The sequence below is a fragment of the Amphimedon queenslandica genome, unplaced genomic scaffold, assembly GCF_000090795.2.
Source record: "Amphimedon queenslandica unplaced genomic scaffold, v1.1 AMPQUscaffold_13363, whole genome shotgun sequence".
NCBI lineage: Eukaryota > Metazoa > Porifera > Demospongiae > Haplosclerida > Niphatidae > Amphimedon > Amphimedon queenslandica.
This window is the reverse complement of record NW_003546401.1, coordinates 72,119-84,811: the sequence shown is the minus strand read 5'-3', so window position 1 is coordinate 84,811 and position 12,693 is coordinate 72,119. Positions and strand designations below refer to the sequence as shown.

At 37.6% G+C, this 12,693-nt stretch overlaps 2 protein-coding genes across 2 annotated transcripts in view; one reads left to right on the top strand and one right to left on the bottom strand.

The window, feature by feature from the left end:
- Window positions 1-10,353, bottom strand: part of LOC100639489 (neurogenic locus notch homolog protein 1-like) — a 13,438-nt gene extending 3,085 nt beyond the window's left edge. Inside the window, exons 1-7 of the mRNA XM_019997555.1 lie at window positions 10,241-10,353; window positions 5,510-9,799; window positions 4,612-5,262; window positions 3,367-4,137; window positions 2,398-3,174; window positions 1,181-1,659; window positions 673-841 (exon numbers count right to left, since the gene is read on the bottom strand). Of these exons, the coding sequence (XP_019853114.1) occupies window positions 673-841; window positions 1,181-1,659; window positions 2,398-3,174; window positions 3,367-4,137; window positions 4,612-5,262; window positions 5,510-9,799; window positions 10,241-10,313 (7,210 nt within the window). The 5' untranslated portion in view covers window positions 10,314-10,353. The remainder of the gene's footprint in view (window positions 1-672; window positions 842-1,180; window positions 1,660-2,397; window positions 3,175-3,366; window positions 4,138-4,611; window positions 5,263-5,509; window positions 9,800-10,240) is intronic.
- A 106-nt stretch (window positions 10,354-10,459) lies between these two features.
- On the top strand, window positions 10,460-12,255 carry LOC100639362 (transgelin-3-like). The gene is made up of 5 exons (XM_019997575.1): window positions 10,460-10,601; window positions 10,864-11,033; window positions 11,314-11,386; window positions 11,752-11,856; window positions 12,103-12,255. The coding sequence occupies exons 1-5, from the start codon at window positions 10,548-10,550 to the stop codon at window positions 12,238-12,240; spliced, it is 540 nt and encodes a 179-aa protein (XP_019853134.1). The 5' UTR covers window positions 10,460-10,547; the 3' UTR covers window positions 12,241-12,255.
- Window positions 12,256-12,693: the final 438 nt, after the last annotated feature.

The following is a 12,693-nucleotide window of genomic DNA, read 5'->3' as shown; positions in this document are numbered from 1 at the left end:
TCAAAAATAAAAAAATTAATTTAATTAAAAATAAGAAAAACAAAAAATCTAAAAATTAAAAAAAAATAATAAAATAAAAAATAAAATAATAATAAAATAAAAAATTAAAAAAATAATAAAATAAAAAATTAAAAAAATAATAAAATAAAAAATTAAAAAATTAAAAAAATTAAAATAAATAAAAAATAAAAAAATTAATAAAAATAAAAACAAGAAAAATAAAAAATAAAACAAAAATAATAAAAAAAGAAAATAAAAAAAAACAAAAAAAAATAAAAAAAAATTCTAAAAATCAAATAAAATAATAATTTTAAAATAAAAAAATTAATTAAATTAAAAATAAGAAAAACAAAAAATTTAAAAAATTAAAAAAGAATAATAAAATCAAAAATTAAAAAAATTTTTTAAATGATAAAAATTAAAAATTAAAAAAATTAAAATAAGGAAAAATTAATAAAAATAAAAACAAGAAGAATAAAAAATAATAAAAAATAAAATTAAAAAAATAAAAATAAAAAAACAAAAATAAAGAAATAAAAAACAAAAAAATGTATACAAAATTCTAAAATCAAATAAAATAATAATTTAAAAAATAAAAAAATAAAAATAGAAAAAAATTAAAAAAAAAATAAAATAAAAACAGTCAACGAGATATTATAACTAATCACTCACTTTCCTGACACTGATCCCCAGAGTAACCCAATGGGCAGACACAAGAGTAAGTGAGATCACTAGAGACACAAGAGCCGCCATTTTGACAGGGAGAATGAGAGCAGGGATCAACTTGACACTGTATGACACCTCTGCTTGATATCACAGCACCTAAACCAAAGCTATTGACCTAGAGAAAATAATACAGAAATTAACATGTAAATAAATTGATAATAAACATACATGTACATGGAATTAAATTGATAAAAAAATTTAGTGTCCAGTAGCATATTTTATGCTGTAAGTCCACATGTACAGTACATGCATACTTATAAATTTGTCATTTGCCACCTAATCTATGTCCATCTGTATTATCATTACTAATTGAAAACCTGTACTAACTACTATACTATGTATTCATGTATGCTAACACAAAAATACTAATTATTATATTCTGCAACCTAAAACTAATCACAAAGCATGTATATAACAACACTATAAATACAATAAATAGAATATTAGGTCTTACTCTAAGAGTAGCAGTATCCACACAGCCAGTGAGACCCACATGAGACCCTGCATTAGGTGATACCTGATACCCTCCCACTCCTCCTGCCCCTCCTCCTATGTATAAATTACCGGCAGGATTAAGCAATCCAGCGAAACCAGGTGAACTACCATTAGTACTGACACTGTCAACGACCAGTACCCCATCTTTCCTTACTCTATTGACGGTGACACTGGTCCACTGGTTTAACGGTATAACGGATGGGCTCGCTATAATGGCTGGGCCGGAGCCAAGGTCGTAGCGTAGTTGGATTCTTCCACTGACAAGAGAGAGGGAGAGGAAGTCACGAGTTGTGGAGACGTCACCAATGTAGAGGATCAACCCATTTGATGAGGTGGGATGGAACGAGAGGGAGATAATGGTACTGAGTGAGATCGGAGCAGGAGAAGAATATTCCTGGTAGGAGGTTCGGTTGAATGATGGAGTACTGACTTGCAGCACTAATGACAGAGATAGAGATACAATTAATATGTACAAAAAGTAATATTAATACATGCAGAAATGTACGTATTTATGTACATGTACATGTATATTGTATGTGAGTAATAGTAATATTGTTAAGTGAGCTAAACAGCATGAGCTTCATGAGCTGACAAGCACTACAATACAGTACATGGCATTTGGAGCAACTTTAAAAATTCATAAAAAATCTAAATTTGATTGGAATCAGCTCAAACTTTCTATGCAACATAAAAGCATGTATATGTATCAAAAAATGCTATAAAAATGAAGAATTCTCTACTTTTCATTTTTGGCAAAATTTGGCCAAATCCCTGTACTATAGTACAGGGACTTTTGCCCAATTTTGGAGCAATTTTAAAAATTCATAAAAAATCCAAATTTAATTGAAATCAATTCAAACTTTCTATGCAACATAAAAACATGCATATGTATCAGGAAAAATTATAAAAATGGAGAATTCTCTGCTTTTCATTTTTGGCAAAATTTGGCTAAAATCCCTACAGGGACTTTGGTCCGATTTTGGAACAGCTTTAAAAATTCACAAATAATCCAAATTTAATCAGAATCAGCTCAAACTTTCCATGCAACATAAAAACATGTATATGTAACAGGAAAAAATATAAAAATGGAGAATTCTCTACTTTTCATTTTTGGCAAAATGCAATATAACAATTTAAATATAAAAGTCACTGATACCATAAGGTCATTGTACTTACTTTCATTGCAATTATTGCCACCAAATCCAAGAGGACACAGACAATTATAACCTCCTTCGGCCACTCCTTCAATACAAGTCCCACCATTGCCACAGGGACTAGAAAGACAAGAGAAAGTTTGCAAACCACACAATCCTCCTTCATAGCCAGCCGGACACTGACAAATAAAACTAGACCCAGTCTCAGTACAAGTCCCGCCATTAAAGCATGGGAAACTGGAACAAGACGTCATGTTACATTCTCCAATGTTAAGACCTCTCTCCGCACTAGACACCAGATTAATGGATATACCATTGACACTAACACTGCTAATACAACCAGTCAATCCAGTACCTACTCCAGCATGCTGTGATATTATATTAAACCTATCAGTTCCACCCAACCACATGTCACCGGCTATGTTCAACCCATTCAGTGTACCAAGAGAAGTATTGGTCAATAATTCCTCGTCATTTACTCGTAGAAAACCAACCCTACCAGTTCGATAAGCGGTAATGGTATGCCACTGATTCAGACCCAGTGTTATTGGAGAGGATATCGTGGCAAGACCAGATCCTAAATCAAACTTGTACACTACGGAAGAGTTAACGAGCGAGATGGATACATATTGAGAAAAATCAGTGTTACTGTGTCCATTGAATAGTAATAGCCCAGAGGGTGAGGTTGGTTTGAATGTTAGAGAGAGTATCAGGTTACTCTGTACATTGGTTATACTGGATAGTGAGCTATAGGCAAGGTATGAGTTACCATAGAATGCAGGGACTGTAATGTTGAGCTCTGGAATAAGAGAAAAGGAGAGAGAGAAAGAGAGAGAAAGAGAGAGAGGGAGAGGGAGAAAAAGGGAGGGAGAGAGAGAGAAGGAGGTAGAGAAGACAAGAAGACAGGAAAGAGACAAAGAGAGAAAAAATGTGAAAAGTTACAAGTTATAATCAAAATTTAAAAACATTATTACATGTATGTATTTTGTACCTTCATCACAGATTCTTCCTTGTCTACCCAAAGTGCACTGACAAGAGTAAGTCATGTTATTAAAATCAGTACAAACTCCATCAAAGAGACAAGGATTAGGAATACAGGTAGAGAGCAGGACTTCACAATATGTCCCGTTGTAACCAGAAGGACATGAACACTCAAACCCAAACACAGACACATCACTATCCACACAAGTACCACCATTGAGACACTGGACTAATGGACATAGGGACTGTGGGCACTCCAATAGACCCAATCCATATAATACATTATTTTCAATGAGACCCAGAGACGTGTTACTAATTTGAACGTCACGTATGCAACCGTTGAGTCCTGACCCACTGACACTATCAGCTATTAAACCATTAGGCAGGCCTCCTAAGAATAATGGTGAGGTAAGATATATAGAGCTCAATGTGGCATTATTGCTATAGAGCACCAATGACCCATCCAGTATTAGGTATAATCCACTTGTATTGAGCTGGACTGTCATCAAATGCCATTCATTATCACTAACGTTTCCTTGATAGGAGACAATGTGAGCACTACCCTCCATACTGTACTCAATACCGATACCTCCTTCTTCCAGGTAGAGGGTAAAGTAGTCATTAGTGACATTGGTGGAGTCATAGAGGTAGTATATGAGGCCATTGGGTGAACTGGTGTGAAGGGTAATGTCAATATCAATACCACCGTACAATGAGAAGGCATCATTAGAGACAATGGCATAGGATCTTGTGTTGAAGTATGGGACAATGATTTCAGTATCTAAAAATAATAACAATAAAAATACATGAAAGTCATATACATGTTACATTCTAAATACATGTAGTTAGTTAATGAAAATTTTGTACAGTATACCGTATAGCCACAAAGTTTCGAGGCAATAAACTTTTGCGAATCAGGCCACAAGTCTTTTTTGTGAATTAACTATCGCGGTTCTTGTTTTAAAGCACACATGTTTATGGGCAATACGGATAATTTTACGGAATTAACTTTTGCGAATACGGAAAGTCCGCGAAAACAGCGAAAGTTGTACCCTCGAAATTAAGTGGCTATATGGTACACTAGTACGTTTCACAAAATTTAAAGCTACATGTACAAATGTTAAGTTTCATTTACTAATTAACAAATTGCAATTTTTAGTAAAAAATGAATGCCAAGGCAAAGAGAGACAATAAAAGAGAAAGCGATTGAACTACATGTACATGTACATTGTATAGAGATATACAATAAACTGACCTTGTTCACAAGTATCTCCTCTAAACCCAATAGGACAAAGACATAAGAAAGACGACTGACTCTCCTCCACACATATTCCTCCATTACTGCAAGTTTCAGGACCACAGGAACCAGCAGCCTCTCCATGAGCAATATCTCTACCAGCAATAGAATCATCAATGATATGCAAAGCCTCTCCTCCCAATTGTATGGTAGCATTGATGTAGCCAATGAATCCAGAGGATTGTAGCACAGCCGAAGGAAGAGAAGTATAATTATCAAAACCGCCAATATAAGTAACAGCAGGTTCAAAGATTAGGAACATATCTATTAGAGAGGTTGAATTGGGGTAGCCATCAATTTCAGTTTTAATTTCGAGGCCATTTTGAGTCACCTCGACATAATGCCAGCGATCGTCAGAGACAGGATGATACCTTGCTACCGACTGGATAAAGGATCCTTCTTGTCTCATCCTCAAAGAAAGGAGGCCAGCCTCAATTCCAAGCGAAAGGTAGCTTGAATGGTCTTCTTCGGATATGTATAAGAGTAGGCCGGATTGAGATGATGTCCTGAAGTGAAGGTTGATGAGCGATTGACTGTTGTTATTATTTGGGGAGTATGGTACTAGTGTATAGGAATCACCATTGAAGTATGGAGTATCACTGGAGAATACTGTAATAAAGAAAAAGATAGTGTCATATTGAAAACCAATGGTAAAATGTAGTTATATACATTGTATAATGTAAAAATGTACATACATGTACATGTACCAGAGTTCCCAAAAAGCATGCTAAGTACTTTTATTGGAATCAGTTCAAACTTTCTACACATCATAAGAACATGTATATGCATTAGATAAAATGGAGAATTCTCTCCTTTTCAATTACAAGTAAATAATAAATTATAATCATTACTGTACCTTCGGAGCAGTTGTTTCCAGTATATCCAACAGGACATTGACAGTAACGAGTGCTACCATCTTCCACACACGTCCCTCCGTTCATACAAGGATCAATGGAGCAAGGAGACAGTTCCATACTGCAATCAGATCCATTGAACTGAGGCATGCATATGCAGAGGAACGTATCTGATATAAGATTACCAGGACTGCCATTAATACAAGTACCATCATTCTGACAGGGATTAGAGTGGCAATAGTCGAATCTCTCACAGTGAGTGCCATAATAGTTCTCACTACAATGACAAGTGTAATCTCCAGTGGTGAGGTTACCAGTACAGGTGGCATTATTCTGACAAGGAGAGAGTGAACAAGAGTTTATCTGCTCACAGTTATCTCCACTGTAAAGGGGCACTGAACAACTACAATTATAGATTGGGATTCCCTCTATTTTATCTGAAGTACAAGTCCCATTATTAAGACAGGGTTGCTCCATTAAGCATAAATTAATTTCAGTGTCACAAGTATCCCCAGTATAATCTGGTGGACATGAGCAGCTAAAGCTATTAATGCCATCAGTACAGGTGCCATCATTGCATGGATTACCATCACACTCATTGATATCAGTCTCACAACGCTGATCGGTAAAACCAGGAAAACAATTACACATATGATCATTGATGAGGTCTTCACAACTTCCGTTATTGCAATTAATGTTTAAACAATCGTCAATGTTAACTTCACAGAATCGTCCAGTAAATCCATCGGAACAGACACACGTGTAATTATTAAATAGATCAATGCAGGAGGCATTATTCATACAGGGCATACCAGCACAATCATCAATGATTGTATCACAGCTAGGGCCTGTGTATCCCAATAAACAGTCACATTGATAGCTGCCTATACCATCAACACAAGTACCATTATTGCAGTTAATACCAGCACAATCGTCTATGTTAATCTCACAGAACTGGCCAGTGAAACCATCAGAACATTGACAAGTGTAGTTATTGATTAAGTCTACACACGTACCATTAGTACAGTCCACACCATCGCATTCATTAATCTCTGATTCACATTGTAGTCCTGTCCAGCCTGGATCACACTGACACGTATAGGTACCCATATCACCAATGCAAGAGCCATTGTTACAATCAATGTTAGTACAAGGGTCTATCATGCTTTCGCAATCAGTTCCGGTGAAATTCGGTGGGCAAATACAAACGTAATATCGGAAAAAGTCCCTGCAGGTCCCTCCATTAAGACAAGGCTGGTTCCTACACTCGTTGATTCCATAGCCACAGAGAGGGCCAGTAAAACCAGGAGCACAATTACACATGAACTGTCCGTCCATCTCCATGCACTCTCCTCCGTTTAAGCAAGGGTATAACTCCGTGTGACAACCAGTGAGCTCTGTCTCACATAGCGTCCCAGTAAAACCGGGCAAACATGTGCATGTAAAGTTAGCAGAGTCTCCTATACACGTAGCATTGTTCTTACAAGGAGATGAAACACAAAGGTCAGTTATATTTTCACAGAACTCCCCAGCGTAACCCAATGGACATTGACAGTAAATTCTCGGACCAGGCTCCCCGGCCCCCGACCCGCCAATATTTCCAGACCCCACCAGCTCAGCACAGGTCCCATTATTAAGACAAGGCATGTCTAAACAATCGGGGAAAAGCTTGATTTCACACCTTTCCCCTCCATATGCTTGACTACAAGCACAACTGAAATTAGTTCCATTAACATTAGTACATATTCCACTATTGAGGCATGGACTGCTAGAGCAAGGATCGAGAGTGTTTTGACAGTGCGAACCAAAATAACCAAGAGGACAAGTACAAAAGAATGAGTCAGAAGTTTCAGAGCACGTTCCGCCATTGAAGCAAGGCTGAGGAGAACAAAGGTCAGTGTCTATAGCACAATTACGACCGTCAAAGCCTTCGGTACACTCGCATGTGTAATTAGCAATCTCATCTATGCAAGTGGCATTGTTCAGGCAAGGATTCGATAAGCAGTCGTCGATATTATTCTGACAGTACGGCCCAGTGTATCCATTAGGACAGAGGCATTCAAATCCAGTCGGTGTATCATCGCACATTCCACCATTTTCACACACAACGCTTTCACATGTAGTGATGGTGCTATTCTCACAGTTGGTTCCGTTGAATCCATGAGGACAGGAGCAGGAGTATCCGTTTACTAGGTCGGTGCAGTTTCCTCCATTGAGACAAGGAAGGGACGCACACTCGTTGATGTCATACTCACAGATTGAGCCTTCAAAACCAAGGGGACAACTACAATTAAAAGTTCCAATCAAGTCAGAGCAAGTTCCACCATTGTTGCATGGGTTGGGCTGACAATCATTAATTTGATCAAAGCAGTCAGTGCCAGTGAAATCAATGGGGCAAATGCATTGATAGCCTCCAGGATTAGTGATGCATGTAGCTAGAGATGAGCAGGGATTAGAGTCGCAATGATCAATGGGTGTTTCGCAGTTATCTCCAGTATAATCCTCAGGACATATACATACATACTCATTAATACCGTCTATGCATGTACCATTGTTGCAAGGATGAGGTAAGCAGTCATTGATATTTACCATGCAATGGACTCCAGTGTATCCAGAAGAGCAGCTACACTCATAGCCTCCAGGAGTATCAGTACAAGTTCCATTATTACCACAAGGCATGTCGGAGCAGTCTATGATACTAATATCACACTGTGTGCCTGTTAAACCCATTGGGCATAAGCATGTGAAGTCATCAATCTCATCAATGCAGGTTGAACCTGATGAACAAGGTGAAGATGAGCACTCGTTGATGTTGTTTTGGCATAAGGAGCCATTGAAACCAGGAGGACACTCACAGCTGACACTGTTAACCAGATCAGTGCATGTGCCATTATTAAAGCAAGGAGTCATTAGACATTCATCAATATCAGTTTGACAATCACTGCCGGTATAACCTGCACTGCAATCACACTGATAATCATTGACCAGGTCAATACAAGTGCCTTCATTTTGGCAAGGGTTGCTCCCACAATCATCAATATTGACACTGCAGTCTTCCTCAGTGAAGCCAGGTAGACATGAGCACGTGTAGTTATCCAAGTCTTCATTGATGCAGGTAGCTCCATTAAGGCAAGGCTCAAAGTAGCACGGGGTTATAAATGTAGTACAGTTCTCATCTGTGTAATCCAAAGAGCAAACACAGGAATACGTCAAACCGTTTGCAATGCAAGTTCCATCATTTTGACAAGGTTGGGATGAGCAAGAGTCAATTTCACACTGAGTCCCAGAATATCCAGGGAGACAACCACAGGAGAAGCCATTGACCATCTCAGTGCAGTTGCCCCCATTTTGACATGGGGAGCTAAGGCATTCATCTATATCAACTTGACAGAACTGCCCGGTGTAGCCCTGACGACAGAAGCAGTCAAAACCATTGATAGATGAGACACACATTGCTCCGTTATAACAAGGCTGGGGTTGACACATATCAATGACCTCCTCGCATTGCTGGCCAGTGTATCCTGGAAAACAATTGCATGAAAATGAACCAATTTTATCCACACAGGTTCCATTATTGCAGGGGTTTGAGTCGCATTCGTTAAGCTCTGTTTCACAATAGGTACCAGTATAACCAGTTATGCAGGAGCAAGAGGATGTGTTTCGATGACAGAATCCATTATTTTCACATTGTGTGAGGTTATCAAGTGGACAGTCAGATTCTATCTCACAGTTTCTTCCACCAAATTCTTCCGTGCAATCGCAGTAGTAATCATCAACTAAATCAAGACATTCTCCATCGTTATGACATTCAACATCAGAGCCTCGGCAGTCATCAATATTGATGCTACAGTTGGAACCAGTGAAACCAGGCGGACACTCACAGGTATAGCCGTTCACTTCATCTATGCAGGTGCCTCCATCAGCACAAGGATTAGATGCACAATCATTATTATCAGTCTCACACTGTCTGCCAGTAAAGCCAGGTGGACACGAACAGACAAATGCACCAAAGAAGTTGCTACAAGTTGCCTCATTAAAGCAAGGATTACTGTCGCAGCCATTGAGCAACGAATCACAGAATTGACCAGTAAAAATAGGCAAACAGTCACATCTTACCACTCCATCTTCATCGTTGCAAGTGCCTCCATTTTTACAAGTCGTACTTTGACAGCCACTCACCACTTCAATCTCACACGTCATTCCAGTATAGGAAGGAGGGCACATACACACGTCAGATCCATTTTCAATATAGCAAGTACCATTATTGGAGCAAGTATTAACAAAGCATAAGTCTAAATAGAGAGAAATAGATTTAATACATGCACTATGAATGCAATTAACTTTAGTGCCACACACAATGAATGGGAATTCATAACAATAATAATAAGAACACACATTTAGTTGTAAATAAATTAAGAAGGAGCAAATCAAGTGTAGCCATGCCACTAAATGTAAAATAGTAAAATATTGATTGTTCGATACATAACATAAAGTAGTACAGCTGAAACTATTGAAAATGGATTCAAAGTTACAACTCATAGCTGCAACCTCAAAAGGACATTGCAATATATGGATCCTTTTTATACACACATTGTATGATGGAAAATCCCATTGCACAATTAATAGTAACACTAATAGCAGAAAACCACTCATCCACAACAAACTGGCCCAGAAATAAATAAACAATATTTGTAGAACAAATTATGCTCAAATATTGCAAGCAAAGGACTCACTTTGAGCTACCGAGAAAGAAAGCCAGCATCCAACCAGCAGGTAAAGTATTGCTGCTTTGGTTCTTGTGTCCATTACTCCCTCTACAAATCCAAACACAGACGCACTATGGAAATCCAGCCAGCCCCTCCCCTGAGATTTGCAAGTGCGTCGCTATGGAGATACATGTGCGCGTAGGCGTAATTATACGTGGGTGGAGAAACGGCTCAGATGGGAGGAGCTGCTAAGATAATTTCATTGCAAACCATCGAAGCAAGGAAATAGAGGTTGAGAGAGGCCAAGGGCTGGTGTAAGTAAGCGAGGAGAGAGATGGCTCAATTCAGGGCTGAGAAGGCAGGAATAAACGCGGAAGTACAGCAAAAGGTGAGAAGCATGCCTCTACTTGGTGGGAAAAATATTATTTTTAAAACATCAACTTTTCTGATAGTGTTTCTGTTTTGAAAACGATGCCATTGAAATAGTAATTGAGCTAGTATTTTCTCTATTTAACATAGTCAAGATTTAGCAAATGAACAAGTTATAATACGCATGTGCATGTACTTATCCTGAACTAAGTGTGATCTGTATCCCATCTCTACGATTTCTCTCCATTAATTATTATATATATACTTCACACATTGTATAGCTCGAGCAGATGTATGATGTGGAGTTGGAGCTGGAGTGTAGGATGTGGATGGAGGCAATCACTGGTGAGCCATTCCCCGAGTGCAGTCCCGAGGAACTGGACGAGATTGAGAGAGACTTCCCTGGGAAGGAGTTCTACCTTGCTTTACACAACGGGATCTATTTATGCAAGTAAGTTATATTGAAACGGACAGAGGCAGAGACATTGAGACCATAAAAAATGCAGAAATATATGAGAGAAAGAATTTTAAGAGACAAATTAGAAGTGATTAAAAGAGAAGTGGACTGTGAGAGATATAAAGAGAAGGAGAAAAAGAAGAGAGAGAGAGAAGAATTTTGATTATAATTATTTTGTGTACATAGTAGTAATAGGAGCTGGTGATTTCAAAGGCAAACACAATCAGTCATACCTTATTAAATGTCTAATGTTCTTCTCACATTAACTGTGTAGGCTAATCAAAGCACTCCACCCTCCAGCATTACCAGGGCTACGGCTAGTCAAGCCAAGGAACCCTTTTCAAGAGGTACTATACACATTAACAATGCAGTGTTGATTAAACGTGTATATACATGTCATTATAGTTATCAAAATGTTTCTGATTCTATGGGTCTTGGCATCACATATAAATTGTGTATAGTTTTTAGAGTGGATTTTTTTTATTTTCCCAAAGCCTTCAGTTTGTTTTAAGTTCTGTACAAATAATGACTACCAAATGTACTGCATATCATACAATTTAAAAAAAATGCTTGCATGTATAATAACTAGATGAATCCCTATGGCATGTGAATCTTCATTCCTCTTTGTATGCTTTGGGCCACAATGACATAATGAGTTGGCATATCACAAACAACTTTGATTTTCATACTTTGATATTTCTATTCAATACAGAGGGATCTAATCGATCACTTTCTTAAAGCTTGTTTGGAATATGGCGTCTCTAAGGACTGTCTCTTTGAAACTGAAGATCTCCATTCAGCAACAAATATGAACATGGTAAGGAGGGGCAATTAAGTAGTGGAATGAGTGATTGAGATATATTACATAATTGAAAGCAATGCGTGTGTGATTAGAGACTCCATGGCCAGTTTACATTTTTCTATACTGTAAGATGTTCTTCCCTTACCCTCCTCCCTCTCTTTCCTTTCTCTCAACTTGTCACTACTCCTACTTACTCTAAAGTTGTCATAAGTACATTTATGATGTTTCATTTGCTCATTATGCACACATACATGTACACAGGTGGTGTCAGGGATTATTGCTCTCGGAAGCACGGTAAGTCAACATGTACATGTAATACTCTGTTATGCATCATTACATCATCAACATATTAAGACAAGATTAAGAGAGAGGGGAGTGAGTATAAGTACATGCAAATAGAGTGACATATGAGTGACATATGACATACACATAGTTAGTATTTTTTTTTCTTGATTACTCTTGTTACTATATTTTACTCACTGCCTTAAGAGAGGCAGCGAATGATAAACAAGTTGCTATGCTAAATGAGACTGAAACCACATCAGAGAGGCTGTAATTATACAATGAGCTGTCTATGTATGTACTTTTGCACGTACATGTACTTATCTAAACTTGCTGCCATTGTAATCTTTCATTGTAATGTCACGCTTCTTCCTGCTATGCAATTAAGCTACTGAGGCAATGTAGTTCTCGAAATTCTTTGAAGTAACACTATACATTTTATGGTAGTAATAACACACTTTCTTTGTAACAACGGAAAATTCTACAATAAAAAGAATGATAGATATTTTATTCGGGAAAGTTGGGTGTAGAATTTATAGTACTACATTGCACAAATGCTAATTTTACTAT

Bases quoted from the DNA above. Each gene is read 5' to 3' on its own strand.
- LOC100639362 (XM_019997575.1), top strand. From the start codon at position 10,548: ATGGCTCAATTCAGGGCTGAGAAGGCAGGAATAAACGCGGAAGTACAG. The intron at 10,602-10,863 runs GTGAGAAGCATG...CACATTGTATAG, and splicing joins ACGCGGAAGTACAGCAAAAG to CTCGAGCAGATGTATGATGT. The intron at 11,034-11,313 runs GTAAGTTATATT...TTAACTGTGTAG, and splicing joins AACGGGATCTATTTATGCAA to GCTAATCAAAGCACTCCACC.